The 19,415-nt window shown below is 51.6% G+C and overlaps 1 protein-coding gene and 2 pseudogenes across 2 annotated transcripts; 2 read left to right on the top strand and 1 right to left on the bottom strand.

Moving 5' to 3' along the window:
• The first annotated feature begins 1,480 nt into the window (after nucleotides 1-1,480).
• On the top strand, nucleotides 1,481-9,999 carry LOC129527979 (putative uncharacterized protein FLJ46235). 2 transcript variants are annotated; one of them, XM_063700490.1, is made up of 4 exons: nucleotides 1,481-2,144; nucleotides 6,298-6,488; nucleotides 8,548-8,605; nucleotides 8,699-9,999. In XM_063700490.1, exon 4 carries the CDS (start codon nucleotides 8,775-8,777, stop codon nucleotides 9,396-9,398), a length of 624 nt encoding a protein of 207 aa, XP_063556560.1. In that variant the 5' UTR covers nucleotides 1,481-2,144; nucleotides 6,298-6,488; nucleotides 8,548-8,605; nucleotides 8,699-8,774; the 3' UTR covers nucleotides 9,399-9,999. The 2 variants fall into 2 exon arrangements, with proteins under 2 accessions (XP_063556560.1, XP_063556561.1); XM_063700491.1 differs by having other exon boundaries at nucleotides 6,298-6,492.
• Nucleotides 10,000-11,007: 1,008 nt separating this feature from the next.
• On the top strand, nucleotides 11,008-12,517 carry LOC129527980 (putative uncharacterized protein FLJ44672; annotated as a pseudogene).
• Nucleotides 12,518-14,357: 1,840 nt separating this feature from the next.
• LOC129527978 (protein capicua homolog) lies at nucleotides 14,358-16,269 on the bottom strand (annotated as a pseudogene).
• Between the last annotated feature and the right edge of the window lie 3,146 nt (nucleotides 16,270-19,415).

The raw sequence follows: 19,415 nt of genomic DNA, 5'->3' as shown, positions 1-19,415 counted from the left end.
AGCCGAGATCACGCCACTGCACTCCAGCCTGGGCAACAGAGGGAGACCTTGTCAAAAAAAAAAAAAAGAAAAAAAGAAAAAAAAAAAGATTTGGAAGGGTAGGAGGGGAGGGTGGAAAGACGGAGGAAAAGGCAACTGAAACCTACTCCGGATATAGTCTTGTTACTCTTCACCAGGAACCCATTTGAGGTAGGCCCTCAAGTTACAGATGGGGAAACTAAGGCCCAGAGAGGTTAAAATACTTTTACAGAATCACACGGCTGGTCGATGGCAGAAGCAGGATTCAAACTGAGGCAGCCCAAGACATTTTGCACCAGGACCTGTCGACCATGCTGTTGTCCACTCATCCAACAAACAGCCGTGGAGTATTGACTAACGCCAGCCCGTCTGAGGCTCCAAGAGTCGTACATTTTGGAAGGTAATTTAAGACATGTACTACTTAGGTTTGGAGGGAAAAAAATAAACCTTCCTAACCACAGATTAGTGTATTAGGACTAGTAGCAATCCCCACACTTTATATTTTCATTCCACCTTGTTAGAAAATGTTGATCAATTGTTGAATACAGTTTATTGTACATCATTCTTTAGGTCAGAAATTTCTCGAGATAAAAGCCTTTGCTTTCTAACATCGACTAACGAAGAAAATGTATGTCATTGAATATGCAAACCTCTCAATCTCTTTCCTCTATGTCCCCCTTCAGGGTCAGGGTCAGGGTTTAGGGTCGGGGTTAGGGTCTAGGATCAGGATTACGGGTTAGGGGTTAGGGGTTAGGGTTCAGGCTTGGGTTCGTACTAGGTCCAGGTCCAGGTCCGGGTCAGCGTTTCGCATTTAGTCAGGGTTTGGTGTTCGGTTTTGGCCGGGTTAGGGTGGGTTAGGACTCGGGTCATAGTTTTGGGTTGGTGCGGTCGGCATCCGTGCTGGAATTTCCTTTCTGGCTGTCACCGTGACCGTAACCTGAATTCTGGTTCCACTGCTCTCCCCTGTCTAATTATCAGGGCTCTTTTCACCGCTGGCTCCATTCATTGCTCGCTCCTCCTGCTTATCTCTCCTGTCCAATCTGCAGAGCTCGCCACCTTCTTGTTCTGCCCTCTTTCCCCTAACATCCAATAGCAGCCTTCTCCGCAGTCCTTGCTCCTACCACTCCTGTCTCTTGCCCAATCAGCAGGCTTTACCAATGCTTACTCCGCCCACTTCTCTCTCTTGTCCAATTGGCAGGGTCTCCTCAGTGCTCGCCCCACCTACTTCATGCCCGTCCAATTGCAGGATCTCAGTGCTAGCCCCGCCCGCTTCTCGCTCCTATCCAACCAGTAGAGACTCTACCAGTGCCCACCCTGCCCACTTCTCTTTCTTATCCAATGACAGGATCTCCTAGTGCTCACTCCGCCCACTTCTCTCCCCCATCCAATCAGCGAGCTCTGCCAGTGCGTTGCGTTCCTGTCCTTGGGGGAGGGAGTCCCGGGTCTCTCGGGAAAACGGAAACGCAGGCTCAGATGCGCGGGTCCAGTTTCGAGGCAAAGCGGCCAAAGGGCTCTTCCAGCACACAGTGGTTTTGTGGAGCAAAGGCCGCGCGATTCCGCAGGCCCTGACCCTGCAGGGACTCAGGATGGCCCTGGGCGCTTTGTCCGGGTGGAGCAAGGGGTCGCGTGCGGGCGGCTGCGCAAATGGCCCCGCCGGCACCGCGTGGGCCCGGGTATGGGGGCAGCCTGGGGAGGCAGCGCCTGCGGGTGCCGCCCACGCCGAGCGCTCTCTGCCTCCCCGAGCACTCGCTGCGGACTCCAGGGCACCGTGCACCGAGTGCCATCCCTGCTGTGCGCACAGGGGCTCGGCTGGGCTCCCGCTCCCTCTCTCGGTGGAATGAGCTGTCAGAGCCGCCTCTGCGCACTCCCGTGCTCAAGGAATGGAAGCTGGGCTCCATGCCCCGGGAAAAGGGTGTTTGGCGCCACCAGCGACTGGCAAACCGGTTGCACACCTGCTCAGCTGTCAAGCTCATCTGAAGGACAAGTCCCCCGACCCCCAAACAACAAAACCTCCAGCCCGGCTGGAAGGCGGAGCTGTGGCTGCTCATTTGCAATCCGAGGTCACTGTGTGGCAGGGCCAGGAGCTGAGCTGGAGACGAGGGCGTCGGTGGCAAGAGGAGGGTTCAGTGAGTATATTTGAGAGGCGAACCAAGCACCAGGATTTGGGGTGTCTTAGATTAGTAGTAATGGATTGTTGGTTCAGACCAAAGACCTGCCAAGAAAGCAAGAATATTTGGATGGCCCCGTGGCAACAGCCTTTTGCAGCCAGCAGGGCTGCTCTTGCTTGCTGGGAAGGAGACTGGCACCCGGACGGAGTCTCACTAAGCCTCCCCTCCCATCTCATCGCTTGCAGAGGGACGTGAGGAAAAGGGGCCTCCACAATCCCCAGAGACAATCCAAGGACCGTGGGAGCCACTGGCCTTAGCCTCGGACTTTGCTGGAGCAGAGACAGTTTCAGAGCCACTGGCTGCCAGGTACTATCATCCCATGGCCATGGGTCCAGCTCGTGATCAGTTCCTCTCCCTCCTCAGATGGAGACTGGAGCGTGGAGTGGGTGTGCCGGTGCCAGGGCCCCGACACGGGGACAAGGTCAGACCCCAGGGACGGGGAAGCCACCAGCAAGGAGCCCACGTCAGGGACTGGGGTCGGGGGCTTCCTCTGACCCCACACTGCTCCTGCACCCTGACTCATCACCTGAGTTCATGTCTGTTTTGCAGAATGAGGGGACAGACTTGGAAGGAAACACATGCAGGCCTGACACCTAAAGAGAAAGCCAGCTGTCCCTGTGGTTTATTTCTAGTATTTTGTCTGATTGCTTTTCAGTGAGTCAGTGATAGCCAACGTCTTTAGTTCCTAGTACGTACCAGTGCTGTTTGAACACTCTCCCTGCGCTCTGTGCTCTTCCTATGATGAAGTGAAAACTTCATGTAAGGACAGGAAAAGTGTATCCTGGCCAGCTGTGGGGCTGGATCCACGTGGGGTCAGCCCATGGCATGTTTGGCCATCACACCATGCTCACTTCTGCTCCTTCTTTTCCTTGTACTGTTATGACATCAGCGTCTCTTCTGAGACCACCTGTGCCTGCTCATATTTAGGCCTGATACTGCCCAGGTGTGTGACCCTAGGCAGGTTCTCAAACGTCTCACCTGTAAAATGGAGATGGTACTAGGACCTTCCATGGGATGGATGCGAAGGTTAAGCGGGGGTGGTTAACCAAAGCCTAGGAGCATCAAGGAGCACCATTGAGACACAGCGAGTATTTGTGGAATATTAATTCTTAATTCTTTAATAATTCTCTAATGAATTATTTACTTAATTCCTTTAGGATCAATCATCATTTATTCAGTCAACTGTTAGGCTCTAATCATTTTAAGTTAGGTTAGAGATAGCATAGGGTTATGACTGTTAGGGTTAGGGTGGGGATTAAAATTCTATATGAGATTTGGGTTGGGAAACAGAGTCAAACCATATCATCAGTTCAATATTTTATATTAAGAGTTACAGAGATGTTGAACTCATTCCTCATGGAGGTTAAAAACTCTATATGGTGGTGAGAAGTTGTAGTTAGAAAATTTATTTATTCTATAAATTTATCTTTGTACACTAAGGACCCGTATTCATTAAACTAAAATAAAATATTCTGAGAACTGTGTGATGTGACTAAGCTATGACCGTACCAGCTCATTTAATCCTTACCAACTGATAACTATAGTGCCCACATTTTGCTCATGAGGAAACAGAATTAGAAAGATAAAATATCTTGCCTAGACTCCCAGCTAGCAAGTGACCTATGCCAGGCTTGAGTCTACCGACAGATCTGAAGTCTTGGACTTTTAATTACTATTCCTATTCAAGTCTATCATTTTGGATGTATTTTCTGGGTGACAGGGTGAGACCGTCTCAAACAAAAAAAGAAACCCAAAAAGTTTGTTTGTGAAGAAGGAGGAAAACTAGTTTTATGTGGTGTCATCAAGAAGTGAGAAAGGAAAATGTCTTGATCATAGAGCATGATCTAATACTTTAAAAGTTGCCGAGAGGTCAAATAATGAAGGCAGATGGGACCTTTTGAGCTTACTGGTGACCTTCATATGAGCAATTTCACTGTTGGAGATGAAGCCATGTTGGTGTTCAGTTATTCAACATTATTCAACATCCCTTCATGCTAAAAACTCTCCATAAACTAGGTATTGATGGAACGTATCTCAAAATAATAAGAACTATTTATGACAAATCCACAGCCAATATCATACTGAATGGACAAAAGCTGGAAGCATTCCCTTTGAAAACTGGCACAAGACGAGGATGCCTTCTCTCACCACTCCTGTTTAACATAGTACTGGAAGTTCTGGCAAGGGCAATCAGAGAAAGAAATAAAGCATATTCAAATAGGAAGAGAGGAAGTCAAATTATCTCTGTTTGCAGATGACATGATTTTATATTTAGAAAACCCCATTGTCTCAGCCCAAAAACTCCTTAAGCTGATAAGCATTTTCAGCAAAGTCTCAGGATACAAAATCGATGTGCAAAAATCACAAGCATTCATATACAGCAACAATAGACAGAGAGCCAAGTCATGAGTAACTCCCATTCACAATTGCTACAAAGAAAATGAAGTACCTAGGAATACAACTTACAAGGGATGTGAAGGACCTCTTCAAGGAGAACTACAAACCACTGCTCAAGGAAATAAGAGAGGACACAAAACAATGGAAAACCATTTCATACTCATGGATAGGAAGAATCAATATAGTGAAAATGGCTATACTGCCCAAACTAATTTATAGATTAAATGCTATTCACATCAAACTTCCAGTGACTGTCTTCAAAGAATTAGAAAAAACTACTTTAAATTTCATATAGAACCAAAAAAAGAGCCTGTATAGCCAAGACTACCCTAGGCCAAAAGAACAAAGCTGGAGGCATCACGCTACCTGACTTCAGACTATACTACAAGGCTACAGTAACCAAAACAGCATGGTACTGGTACCAAAACAGAAATATAGAACAATGGAACAGAACAGAGTCCTCAGGAATAACACCACACATCTACAACCATCTGATCTTTGACAAACCTGACAAAAACAAGCAATGGGGAAAGGATTCCCTATTTAATAAATGGTGCTGGGAAAACTGGCTATCCATATGCAGAAAACAGAAACTAGACCTCTTTCTCACATCTTATGCAAAAATTATGTCAAGATGGGTTAAAGACTTAAATGTAAAACCCAAAACCATAAAAACCCTAGAAGAAAACCAAGGCAATAGGGTTAGGGTTAGGGTCAGGGTCAGGGTTAGGGTCAGGGTCAGGGTTAGGGTTAGGTTAGGGTGAGGGTGAGGGTTAGGGTCAGGGTCAGGGTTAGGTTAGGGTGAGGGTTAGGGTCAGGGTCAGGGTCAGGTTACGGTGAGGGTCAGGGTCAGGGTTAGGGTCAGGGTGAGGGTCAGGGTGAGGGTCAGGGTGAGGGTCTGGGTAAGGGTCAGGGTAGGGTCAGGGTTCAGGTTCGGGTTCGGGTTCGGGTTAGGGGTTAGGGTTCGGGTGAGGGTTAGGGTGAGGGTTAGGGTGAGGGTGAGGGTTCGGGTCCGGGTCAGGGTCAGGGTAGGGTCGGGGTTCGGGTTCGGGTTAGGGGTTAGGGTTAGGGTTAGGGTTAGGGTAGGGTTAGGGTTAGGGTTAGGGTAGCGTTAGGGTTAGGGTAGGGTTAGGGTTAGGGTAGGGTTAGGGTCAGGGGTAGGGGTAGGATCAGGGTTAGGGGTAGGGTCAGGGTCAGGGTCAGGGTCAGGGTTAGGGGTTAGGGGTTAGGGTTAGGTTTAGCGTTGGGTCAGGATTAGGGTTAGGGTTAGGGTCAGTTAGGTTTAGGGTTTGGGTTAGGGGTTAGGGTTAGGTGTTGGGGTTAGGGGTTAGGGGTTAGGGGTTTGGGTTAGGCGTTAGGGGTTAGGGTTAGGGGTTAGGGTTAGGGGTTAGGGGTTAGGGATTAGGGGTTAGGGTTAGGGGTTAGGGTTAGGGTTTAGGGTTAGGGTTAGTGTTAGGGATTAGAGTTAGGGTTACGGGTTAGGGGTACTGTTCGGGTTCAGTTTGGGGTTGGGGTTTGGGGTTAGATTTAGGGTTAGAGTTTGGGGTTTAGGTTAGGGGTTCGGGGTTAGGGTAGGGTTGAGGAGTTAGGGGTTAGGGTTGGGGTTATGGTTGGGGTTAGGGTTAGTGTAGGGTTAGGGTTAGGATTAAGGGGTTAGGGTTAGGGTTAGATTACAATTTCTAACCTGTTTTGTTTTGTTTTTTTTCTGAGACAGGGTCTCCCTCTGTTGTCCAAGGCTGGAGTGTAGTAGTGCTATCGCAGCTGACTGCAGCCTCAACCTTCCAGGCTGAAGCGATCCTCCCACCTCAACCTCCCACGTGGCTGAGACTACAGGTGCTTGCCACTATGCCCAACTAATATTTGGAATTTTCATATACATGGATTCCAGAGGGGTGACAGCGAAACGTGAGTAGGCATGGATTTTGGTATATGCAGAGATGGGGGGCTGGAACTAATTCTGTATACTGAGGGATGACGACTGTATATGCTTTTACAATTACGCTGTAGGATACATACTGTTGCATAGCCTTGAAAATAATAATTTTTAATTGAGTGGAATAATAATAATATTGATAAAAGTAGCAGCTGGCCAGGTGTGGTGGCTCACACTGGTAATCGCAACACTTTGGGAGGCTGAGGCAGGAGGATGGCTTGAGGCCAAGAGTTTGCGATAGGCCTTGGAAACAAAGGGGGAGTCACCATCCCTACAGAAAAACACATGAATTAGCCTAGTGTGGTGGCATGTTCCTTAGTCCCAGCTACTTGGGAGGCTGAGGTGGGAGGATCACTTGAGCCCAGGGAGGCTGAGACTGCAGTGAGTCATGATCAGGCCTCTGCACTCCAGCCTGGGTGACAGAGTGAGACCCTGTCTCAAAACAACAAAAAGTAGCAGCTAACATCAACTGACCTTTTACCAGGTGCCTATTGATACCATAGTTTAATTTCTTATAACTTTTTCTTATTTCACTTACCAACTCTGTCTTCAGTTACTCCCAGATTTTTACTGTGTGTGTACAGATGACCTTTTGTTTAGATTGAATTGTCTCCCCAGAAATAAGATTACTGTGAGTCATGGTGAATGGACATTCTCATTACCCTTGATGTAAATTGACAGGGTTTTGGGTGCCTCCCAGCTATAATCTTAGCACTTTGGGAGGCTAAGAGAGGAGGATTGCTTGAGGCCAAGAGTTGGAGGAGGCAGTATGGCAGTATGGTGAGACCCTGTCTCCATTATTTTAAAAAATTGACAGGCTTTACCCAGGAAAGCTTATACACAATTTAAACACCCCTCATAGTATAAGAAAGTGCCCATTTCACTGCACCTTTGCCAGCACAGGGTATTATAATTTAGTAAGTCATTTTTTGTTTGATTATTTTAAATAGACAAAAGACCTCATGTTACTTTACTTGTCACATTTCAACATCTTTCCTCAGCTTATTGGCTCTATTTCTTTTCTGTCTGTAAACGGTTGTTGCTGTTTTGGTCTTTGAGACAGGGTCTTGCTCTGTCACCAGGCTGGACTGTAGTGGCATAATCATGCCTCACTGCAGCCTTGACCTCCCAGGCTCAAACTTCAGCATTCCGAGTAGCTGGGACTACAAGTGTGCACCACCAGCCCCAGCTAACTTTTTTCTTTTTCTGGATAGAGACAGGGTCTCACTGTGTTGTCCAGACCGGTCTCTAGCTCCTGGCCTTAAGCAATCCTCCTGCATTAGCTTCTCAAATTGCTGGAATTTCAGGCATGAGCCACCATGCCTGGCCTGGGCTTGTCCTGTATTCTCTAGAGTTCTCTTTACTTTGTGCTAGCCAATCTCTCATTATGCTGTTCACCTGTTATAATGAATAATTCTCTGTATTAAATTTTACCACTTTAAACTTTTGAGTGGTTTATGCTTCCTGATTGGACTCTGACTAATATGTTAGGAAGGGTCCCAGGAGGTAAACCCACACAGATGGGATTTGGGCATAGGTTTGGTTTCCCAGGGGGCAGTGCTGAGCTCTTTGCCAGTGGGAAATGGGATGCTGGTGATTTCCAGTAGGTGACCTCACAGTGACTCAAGCTACCACTTACTGTTGATTGTGACGAAATGCCAGCTGAGGCACATGCCTTGGGAGCTAAGTGGTTGCTGCCCTTGACCACTGTGAAGACTGGTGTGGGAAGGGTCGCTTTGGATGCACTTGAGCAGGGGTCCCCAACGCCTGAGCCATGGAGCCGCAAGGAGCCACACAGCAGGAGGTGAGTGGTGTCGAGTGAGGGAGTGAGGGAAGCTTCGTCTGTATTTACAGCCACTCCCCTTTGCTCACATTCCCGCCTGAGCTCCACCTTCTCAGATGAGCAGCAGCATTAGATTCTCATAGGAGAACGCACCCTGTTGTGAACCGTGCATGTGAGGGATCTGGGTTGCGCTGTCCTTATGAGAATCTAATACCTATTGATCTGTCACTTTCTCCCATCACGCTCAGGTGGGACCATCCAGTTGCAGGAAAACAAGCTTAACACGCCCACTGATTCTACATTATGGTGAGTTCTATAATTATTTTATCATATATTACAGTGTAATAATGGAAATAAAGTGCCTAATAAATGCAAATGTGCTTACATCTTTTGGTCCAGCTCCCACCTCCCGGCAGCCTCTCCAGGCCCAGAACTTTCTCCAGTCAGCCTCTACAGACCAAGCTCATGACTCACAATGGCCTATTTAGGCCCATACCCTACATTACGGCAGTCTCCGCAGATGAGGCTACTGCCTCACAACAGCCTCCACAGGCACAGCTCCATCGTTGCAATAGCCTCTTTAGACCCAGCTCCTGCCTCCCAGCCTTCTCTCCAGGCCCTGAACTTTCTCAAGTCGACCTCACCAGGCCCAGCTCATGCTTCTTTGCAGCCTCTCCAGGCCCAGCTCCTGCATCTTGGTGGCCTCTCCAGGCCCAGCCTCTGCCTCCCGTCGGCCTCTACAGTCCCAACATCTGCCTCACAGCAGATTCTTCACGCCCAGCATCTGCCTCACTGTGGACCCCCCAAGCCAAGCTCCCAACCTTTCAGCAGCTTCTACACACCCAGCTCCTGCCACCCAGTGGCCTCTTTAGGCCAAGCTCATGCTTCACAAGGGGCTTTCCAGGCCCAACTTTTGTCTCATGGCAACCTTCCCTGGCCAGATTCCTGCCTGTCTCCCAGCAGCCTAGACAGGCCCAGGTCTTGCCTCACACTGGCCTCTCTACATCCAGCTTATGCCTCACGGTGGCCTCTCCAGGCCCAACTCCTGTCCCAGGATGTCATCTCCGGGCCCAAAACTTACTCAAGTCAGACTCTCTAGTCCCAACTGCTGCCTCCTGGTGGCCTATGAAGGCCCAAAATCTCCTCAAGTTGACCTCTCCAGGCCTAGCTCCTGCCTCCTGTTAGCGTCTACAGGCTCAACCTCTGCCTCATGGGGGCTTCTCCAGGTCCACGTCTTCCTCTTGGCTGGGTCTACAGGCACAACTGCTGCCTCACAACAGCCTTTTTTGGCCCAGTTCCTGTCCAGCTCATGGCGGCCAATGTAGGCCCAAAACTTCCTCAAGTCAAACTCTCCAGGCCCACCTTCTGCTTCCCGGTGGCATGAACAGGCCCAGCTTTGACTTGAGAACAGCCTCTGCAGGCCCTGCTCTTGCCTCCCAGGGGCTTTTTCCAGGCCCAGCTCTTGCCTCATGGCAGCTGCCCCAGGCCAAATTTCTGCCTGCCTGCCAGCAGCCTCAACAGGCACAGCTCCTCCCTCACAGTGGCCCATTTAGGCCCAACTCATGACTGTCGGGCCATTTCCAGGCCTAGTGCCTGCCTCGTGGCTGACTCTTGAAGCCCAAATCTTCCTCAAATCAGCCTTTTGCCCAACTTCTGTCTACTGTCGGACTCTACAGGCCAGCCTCTGCCTCACTGTGGAGCCTCCAGACCCAGATGGTGTCTCACTGTGGCATCCTCAGGCGAAGCTCCTGCCTTTTGGCAGCCTCTCCAGGCCCAGTTCCTCCTGCCTCCCAGTGGCCTCTTTCGGCCCAGCCCAGCTCATGCCTCCCGGCGGCCTTCCCAAGCCCCGCTTTTGACTTTCGGTGGCCTCTGCAGGCCTCGACAAGGCCCAGCCTCCTGCCTCCTGAAGGCCTGCACAGGCCCAGCCTCTGCCTCACAGCGGACTCTCCACGCCCAGCTAGCTGTCGCCTCACTGCGGCCTCCCGAGTCCAAAGCTCCTGCCTCTCGGCCGCTTCGGCAGGCCCAGCTCCTGCCTGCCAGTGGCCTCTTCAGGCCCATGGGGCTCATTCCTCACAACGGTCTTTCCAGGCCCAGTTTTTCCCTTCCGGCGGCCTCTCCGGACCCAGAACCTCCTCAAGTCAGCGTCTCCAGACCCACTTGCACCCTCCGGGCGTCCTCTCCGGGCCCAGCTCTTCTTCCTGGTTGCATCTCCAGGCCTGACTCCTGCCTCTCAACAACCTCTTTGGACTCAGTGCCTACCCATCTCCTGGCGGCCTTGGTCGGCCCACAGTTTCCTCAAGCCAAGCTCCCCAGGCCCAGGTCAGGCCTCACGGTGGCCTCTCCAGGATGAGCTCCTGTCCTCCCATGGCATCTCCAGGCCCCAAATGGTCTCCGGTCGGTGGGCTCCTCCACGCCAGGCTTGGGCCTCCCGGCGACCGCTGCAGGCCCAAGTTGTCCTGAAGTCGGCCTCTCCCAGCCCTGCCTCCCAGGAAGTAAGCAAGCTCTTTTGGCTCAACTCCTGCCCAGCTCCCAACCGCCTTTGTAGGCCCCGAACGTTCTCCAGCCAAGCTCTGAGGGCCCACTTCCTGCCTCCTGGTGGCCTGTACAGGCCCAGCAATGGTTGGAGAACAGCCTCTGCAGGCCCCGCCCTTGCCTCCCAGGGGCCTCTCCAGGCCCAGCTCTTGCCGCCACGGTGGCCTCCTGGGGCCAAGTCCCTGCCTGCCTCCCAGCAGCCCGCGTGCGGCCCAGCTCCTCCCTCACGGTGGCCTGTTGATGCCCAACTCATGCCTCTGGCACCCTGCCCAGAGGCGTGAGCCCCTGCCTCACACTGGCTCCTCCCACGCTGAGAGAGATCAGCGTGAGCCCCTTGCCTCACACCGGCCCCTCCCACACTGACAGAGGTCAGCGTGAGCCCCTGCCTCAACAGACCACCGTGAGGGAGTAGCAGGGTCGCACGCGGGCTGCTGGGAGGTAGGCAGGGACTTGGGCCCGGGAGGTCACGGTGGGGCGAGAGCTGGGCCTGGTGACTCCCCTGGGAGGCAACAGCGGGGTCTGCAGACGCCCTTCTCCAGCCGGAGCTGGGACTGTTCAGTCACTGGGAGAAGGGATGTGGGTCTGAAGAGCTTGGTTGCAGAAACTTCGGGGTCTACAAATGCAGGCGGGAGCTGAGCCAAAAGAGCTTGTTTGCTGGGAGGCGGGAGATGCAGCCAGGAGGAACAGCTGGGCCATGCGGGAGGCGGAGGCCAGGCCTCCTCAAGTTGGCCTCTCAGACTCACTTGCAGCCTCCCGGCGTCCTCTCCGGGCCCAGCTCTCCCTCCCGGCTGCATCTCCGGGCCGGACTCTGGGCCGACTCCAGGTCCCAACAACGTCTTTGGACTCAGCTCCTGCCCAGCTCCCAGCGGCCCTGGTAGGCCCACAACTTCCCTAAGCCAAGCTCCCCAGGCCCAGCTCAGGCTTCATGGTGGCCTCTCCAGGTTCAGCTCCTGCCCTCCGATGGCATCTGCAGGCCCCAAACGGCCTCCGGTTGGTGGGCTCCTCTAGGCCCAGCTTGGGCCTCCCGGCGGCCTCTGCAGGCCCAAGTCGTCCTCAAGTCGGCCTGGAAGTGGGCCTGGAAGAGCAGCAAGTCGGCCTCCCCGGGCCCAGCTCCTCCTGCCTCCCAGTGGCCTCTTTCGGCCCAGCCCAGCTCATGGCTCTCGGCGGCCTTCCCAGGCCCCGCTTTTGACTTTTGGCAGCCTCTTCAGGCGCAGAACTTGATCTCCAGTCGGCCTTTGCAGGCCCAGCCTCCCGCCTCTCGAAGGCCTGCACGGGCCCGGCCTCGGCCTCGGCCTCACAGCAGACTCTCCACGCCCAGCTAGCTCTGGCCTCACTGCGGCCTCCCCAGTCCAAAGCTCCTGCCTTTCGGCCACTTCGGCAGGTCCAGCTCCCGCCTGCCAGTGGCCTCTTTAGGCCCAGCTCATTCCTCACAACGGCCTTCCCAGGCCCTGTTTTTCCCTTCCGGCAGCCTCTTGGCCTCTAATTTGTTTATCTTTTGTGTATAAATCCCAAAATATTGAATTTTGGAATATTTCCACCATTATATATTTTGGTAGGTAATTTATTTGGAGTGAGTTTCTGCACCATGCCTGAATTTTTTATTTTATTTTCCTTATTATTTGGTGTTAAACAGGTTTAATGACGGTCATGGCAACTTTTTGGCACAATGAAAAATATCGCCCATGATCAACGTGTTCTGTTCTGGGGAAGGGGGCAAAGGCAGGGTGAATCACTTTCTTAAAAAGTATAGCTCAAGTTGGGAGTGCAGAGGGAATGGGGAGAAAACCCTCCCACTGCCTGTGTCGAAGTGCAGGAGCCCCCACCCCCATACTCACCTGAGTCCAGCCCCTCTGGGGAAAGAAGGGGTGCATGAACTCCCCCTAGTCCACAGGCGCCTCCCTGTGGCCCAAGGCCCTCTTCACACTCCATCTTGTAGCCCCAGCAGGAGCTATTTTCCGAAAAGTGAAAAGCTCTGAAGGTCCCACAATTCATGGTATGTACAGGGGCTCGGAGGAGGGAAACTGCCCAGCTTTCCCCCGGCACAGCTGCAGGGGTAGGGGGTATAGATAAGAGGAGCAGGCCTTGGCCAGGCGTGGTGGCTCACGCCTGTAATCCCAGCACTTTGGGAGGGGGAAGCAGGCAGATCACGATGTCAGGAGATCGAAATCAGCCTGGCCAAGATGATGAAGCCCCGTCTGTACTAAAAATACAAAAATTAGCCGGACGTGGTAGCGTGCACCTGTAATCCTAGCTACCCGGAAGGCTGAGGCAGGAGAATGGCGTGAACCTGGCGGGAAGAGGTTGCAGTGAGCCAAGATCGCACCACTGCACTCCAGCCTGGGTGACAGAGCAAGACTCGGTCTCAAAAAAAAAAAAAAAAAAAAAGAGGCAGGCCTTACTCTGTCCCAAACTGAAAGGATTAAATGGCTTTACCTGGGAGAAGATAACCATCCTGCCCTCCATTGCTACCCCCACATACTTTCCATGTTCTCAGGGGGTACTGTGAGTCCTGGGATCTTTGGGGTTGCCCACCTGCCTGTGGTAGTTAAGGAGACCCCCAGGTGTTGAGGCAGGGCTGGGGTGTCCCCTTCCAACCAGGCTGTCAAGGCCCCAACTCTGGGGCAGAGGCAGTGGCAGGGCAGCCAGGGTTGCGCCAGAGCCTGAGCAGGTTGAGGTGGGGTCAGGCAGGGCTGGGAGTCAGGGCAGGGGCAGCAGCAGTGGACCCGCTATGCACACATCATCTTCTCCAAGGTTTGTGTGCAGAACATCCTGCCTATGCTGCCCCAGCAGCTTCAGTTGGCACCTGCCCCAGTCCAGCCTCTGGGAACCATGCAGCAGCTCCCAGCGGCCCTGCACCCACCACCAGCATCCGTTTCACCTGCAGTTGAAGATCCGTGAGGTGCCCAGAAGATCATGCAATCATCAGTCCCACGGAGCAGCCCGCGAGGCTGAGGCTCCTCCCACTGGACCGCCCTCCAACTGGCACCACTGCTGCCCCTGCCCCTACTCTCAGCCTCACGTGACTCTCGGGCAGAGGCAGTGGTGGGGCAGCCAGGGCAGCATCAAGAGTCTGAGCCAGGTGAGGTGGGATCAGGACCCCCACAGGGCTGGGAGTCAGGGCAGGGGCAGAACAAACCTTGGAGGGGAAGATGTGTGCATAGTGGGCCTGGAGGGCGGCTGTGGCCTAGTGGACAGGAAGAAGCAGTGGGCCTGGAAGAGCTGCATGATCAGGGCCGGCACTGGTCCAGGGCACGTGCAGTGAAGAGGACAGTGCCTTCTCGGTCTCCGGTTCCCTGAGCCTGTCCTCGGCTTCTCCACCTGTACAGGCAAAGGGGAAGCTGTCCCCATCACACATGGCACACTTGGGGGTGTCGGGCTTTGGACTGCAGCTGGAGCATCTTCTCATCTTGCATTTGGGCGTGGTGGGGTCCTCCAGTGTGGGATCCATGTCCGTGGGGTTCCCTCTGCCCCGACCCCGAAAGCCCAGTCAGTTTCTCTTCAGGCTCTGCCCCCCGGGTGGCTCAGCTCAGCTCCTGCCTAGGAAAGCCTTAGTGTTGGGAGGGACCCTGATGACTGAGGAGCCTGGTAGCTCCAGGTCGCCCACACTTTCAGGTCTCTTGCACCAGAAGGTGGCAGGATCCATTGGGAGGAAACAGGTCACCTTGGAAGGCATCCCTGGGCCCCCATCCCCAGGGGTAGGGGCCGTAGGGGGCCCGCTCTGCTGCCTTGACCAGACTCCTGGGCTTTGAAGGCTTCTGGGCCCAGTAAGAAGGAGGTGGGTGCCAAGGTTGAGGAGAAAGCATCCGAGTATGTGTAGGAGGAGGACAGGGTGGGACCATAGTCTTTGCCAAAAGCTGCAGGTGGATCGGGGGACCCTGGGGGTTCAGGATCCAGCAAGGGGCGGCAGGAGTAAAGGAGGAAGGAATGACAGGTGCAAATACCTTCCCACCAAAGCCCTTGTTGCCCTCTGGCTCCTCCCCAGAGTTGTCCCCACTCTCAGTCGGTCACCCACTCCTTGAACTTGAGATCAGTGTCAGTGGTGCTAAAGCCATCATCAGCAATGACATCATCACCCCTTCCTCCTCATGGATGACCGTGTGCTCCTCGTCACTCACTATGTCCTCACTGGCCATGTGCTGGGAATGAGCAGCTCAGGTGGGCAGCAGCAGGGCTGCCCACTGGTCACCTCCCTCACCAGGGGCTGCAAAGTGGCCTGGAGCTCCATACTGAGTAGAAGGCTTTGGGCCAGAGTGTGATGCAGTGCCAGACACCACCTGTGTCAGTTCCCGTAGTGCCTGACGGTCTATTTCCCTGCCGTCCAGGCTGTGTACCCCACTGTGGGAGAAGGCTTGGGCCAGGCTGAGCCAGGTTCCCTGACTGTGTGCAGCCGTTCTGCCCCACAGAAGCTGCTTCTTGGTATCCAAGCTCTGGAGTGTTTGGGCTGCAACTGACAGGAGTTCAGAGGACACCCCAGGGGCAGTGACAGTGCCCGTCTCTGATATGCTCCGCTCCCATGAGCCCTTGTTACACTCCTGCTAGCCTCTGGCTTGTGGGCTTGGCCTCTGAGCTGGACTTCTTTCGGTCCTTGTTGCAAGTGGGCCACCTTCACCTGGAAGGCCAGGTCCTATTTCTGCATCTCATTGGGCCCCAGGGTGTACCACCGCTCACTCAGCATCTGGCTGACGGTCTGGTTATCCTGGTTGGGGTGACCCTGGTGCGCCCCGCCAGGACCTGGTGCCGGTTGCTGAATATCATGACCGCCACTCATGGGCCACCGGATGTGGTCCTTGTCCCATTTGTTGGGGCTGCGTCCATCCTTCTCAGAAGATGAGTCCTGTTCCTTGCGCAGGGCACTGAGGGACTGGGCCTGACATCATCTGAGTGGTAGAGGCAACTGGGTGTCAGGAGACATGATGGAGAGGAAAGCATCATCATGGCCATTCTCTGTCTCACTGTTCAGCAGGGACTCCCCTGAGGGGCCCAGGGCTCCTCCTCCATGGTGGGAGGTGAGCTTTTACCAGGTTCCACCACCCCCAAAGTGTGTGGGGTTGTGGGCCCTGGGCTTTCAGGGCAGGTGGCTCCAGGGGGCCGCCCAGGGTCAACACTCCCTGTCCCACCTGGTGGACGCTCGTGAGCAACAGCTGCCAACTTGGCAGGTTGTTTTCTCTGGTTGGAGGCCACTGAGTGACTGGCAGGTTGCTGGGCCTCGTGTGGCTGCAGGGAGGGGTGAGGAAGGGGATGGAGTACCAGGGGAACACGGCCGCAGAGTGACCTTCCACATTCCTCCACACGAACATGCTGATGCCACGGGAGGCCTCACTGAACGCAGGCCTGGGGGCCGAGTACTTGGTCCGGGCAGGCGGTTCCTGGCAGGGGCTCACACCTCCTCGCCCCCTCCTCAGCCAAGGTGGCTTGGGCCCAGAGAAGGGGAGGTTGGAGAGGAGCAGAAGGCCAGGCCTCAAGTTTTGTTTTTTTTGTTTTGTTCTGTTTTTTGTTTTTGAAATGTAGTTTGACTCTTGTCACCCAGGCTGGAGTGCAGTGGCACGATCTCAGTGGCCTTCATACCTGGCTAATTTTTTGTATTTTTACTGGAGGTGGGGTTTTGCCATGTTGGCAAGGCTGGTCTTGACCTCCCGACCTCAGGTGATCCACCCACCTCAGCCTCCCAAAATGGGATTACAGGCATGAGCCACCGCTCCCAACTTCATTCATTTTTACTTGAAAAACTCCATTAAGCATTTTTTTAAGGTCGACCTAGTGGTCCTGAATGCCCTCAGCTTTGTTTGTCGAGGAAACACGTTATTTCTTTTTTCTTTCTGAAGGACAGCTTTGTCAGACATAGTATTAGTTGCTGGCAGTTTTTTTCTTTCAGCACTTTGAATGTATTATTCGATTCTGTCCTGACCTGCAAAGTTTCTTTAACTTTTGACTATTTGATTATATTGTGACTTGGTGAGTATCTATTTGGTTTGAACCTCTTTAGGAATCTTTAAGCTTCATGGATTTAGATGTGTAAATCTTTCCCATGATTTAGGCAGTTTTCAGCCATTCTTTAAATAAGCTTTCTTCTCCTTTCTCTACTTTCCTTCTCAAACTCCCATAACCTGACAATGGTTTGCCTAATGGTGTCTTGTTGGCTTTCTTTTCTCTGTCTCTTTTTTTTCTTTTTTTTTTTTTTGAGACAGAGTCATGCTCTGTCACCCAGGCTGGAGTGTAATGTGTGGTCTCGGCTCACATTGCACTCCAACCTCCGCCTCCTGGGTTCAAGTGATTCTCCTGCCTCAGCCTCCCAAGTAGCTGGGACTACAGGTGTGTGCCACCACACCTGGCTAATTTTTGTATTTTTAGTAGAGATGGGGCTTTGTCATGTTGGACAGGCTGGTCTTGAACTCCTGACCTCTTAATCTGCCTGCCTCAGCCTCCCAAAGTGTTGGGATTACAGGCTTGAGCCACCACACCCAGCCTTCTTTTCTCTTTTTTATTCTTTTTTTCTTTGTCCTCTGACTGGATAATTTCAGAAGATCTATATTCAAGTTTACAGATTCTCTCTCCTGTTGAAGTTTACTATTGTGTTATATCACCCAGTCTGGTCTTGAACTCCTGGGCTCAAGAGATCCTCCCACCTTGGCCTCCCAAAGTGCTGAGTTTACAAGCATGAGCCACTGCATCCAGTCAGTCCCAGCACTTTGGGAAGCTGAGGTGGGAGGATCACTTGAGCTTAGGAGTTTGAGACCAGCCTGGGCAATGTACTGAGAACTTGTCTCTATATTTAAAAAAAAAAAAAGTCTTTGGGAGGCCAAAGCGGGAGGATCACCTGAGGTCAGGAGTTCGAGACCAGCCTGGCCAACATGGCAAAACCCCATCTCTACTAAAAATACAAAAATTAGCCAGGTGTGGTGGCACACGCCTGTAGTGGTGGTGCATGCCTGTAGTCCCAGCTACTCAAGAGGCTGAGGCAGGAGAATCACTTGAACTGGGAGATGGAGGTTGCAGTGAGCTGAGATCGCACCAGTGCACTCCAGCCTGGGCAACAGAGTGAGACTCCATCTTATAAAAGGAAAAAAGAAGAAAAGAAAAATTCCATATCTGAGTGTTTACTCCTGAGTTTTTGAGATTGTTATTAAGATCGTGCTCTACTGTGATGATTTGGGTTTGTTTGATAATCAGAAAAAAGCATATTCTTTTGGGTGTTCAGCCACACTGCTTTGGTGTCACAACTGCACATTGGTTTCACAGCTGCAGGACAAATTCGAGCATCTTAAAATGATTCAACAGGAGGAGATAAGGAAGTTCGAGGAAGAGAAAAACAACTGGAAGGAGAAATCATAGATTTTTATAAAATGAAAGCTGCCTCTGAAGCACTGCAGACTCAGCTGAGCACTGATACAAAGAAAGACAAACATCGTAAGAAGCAATAGTTTCTCTTACTATTCTGAGAGCCTTATCATTCTACATCCCATCTTCCTGTGAGATTGTCTTTGTAGCATTTAACTCTAATTGCAGTTCTCTTTTTAAAAATTGGCTTGCTTATTGTATATTTTCCCCAACTAAAGCGTGAACTCCTAGCAGGTCGTGGTGGCTCATGCCTGTAATCTCAGCACTGTGGGAGGCTGAGGTGGGTCGACTACCTGAGGTCAGGAGTTCGAGACCTATCTAGATAGGCATGTGAAATTATCTAGGAAATCAAAGGATTGCAGATGGAATCAGAACCACGTTGCCACAGTTTCATTCTGGCTTCAGCCTTGAGTACAGTATGGACTGAATGGAGACTACTAGGCTCTCAGCCATCTGCTGCGTTCTGGTAGTGCTCTACAATCATGTGTCTCTACTACTTCTTTGCAATGTAAATACTAGTGTAAAACTACTCAGCCACAAGCTCTGAGAGAGATCGAGAGATGTCCTTCTCTTAATAGAGATAAATCATTTGGTGGAATAACTCTTCGAGTCAACCAGTGTAAGTAACAGAGACACCAAAAACCAGCCATTAGTTTAGTTTGCTTGACCCAGCAATCTACCTCTTAGTATATGCTTTGGTGACACTCATGTACTTATGCACCAGGTGGCAGGTGTGTACTAGAATTAAGATAGTCATAGTAGCATTGTTTCAGATAGTAAAAAAGTGTTATCCACAAAAAAATGGATGAATTATCAGTGAAAATTACTGAACTTTGGACACACACACATCCTGCCAACCTTCATCAAAAAAAGTATTATTTCTTATTCTCCATCCTAACCTAGATAAGTGGAAGAGAAGAAATAATTTTTTTAAAAAAGTCCTGATAGCTGGAAAACTTCCTTCACTGTATCCAAAGTTATGAGAACTCTTTGGGTTGTGTCTCCAAACTGAGATTCAGAAAAGCAATCACAATTAATCAATAAATTATCATTTTCATAGGACATTTCTAAATTTCCAAAGTGAATATAGCCTTTTATTTTTCAATCCAGCTAGCTAGCTAGGTCCATCCATATCCATGCACATCATCTGGTTTAATAGATTTCTCATTATGCTGTATTCATCTGTATATATTCTAATGTTGGAGAATTTTCTCAAATTTAAATATGATTTCGATAAACTTAACAGAGT

This window comes from Gorilla gorilla, chromosome 19 (assembly GCF_029281585.2).
Source record: "Gorilla gorilla gorilla isolate KB3781 chromosome 19, NHGRI_mGorGor1-v2.1_pri, whole genome shotgun sequence".
In the NCBI taxonomy this organism is placed as follows: domain Eukaryota; kingdom Metazoa; phylum Chordata; class Mammalia; order Primates; family Hominidae; genus Gorilla; species Gorilla gorilla.
This window is presented reverse-complemented; position numbering and strand designations above follow the sequence as displayed.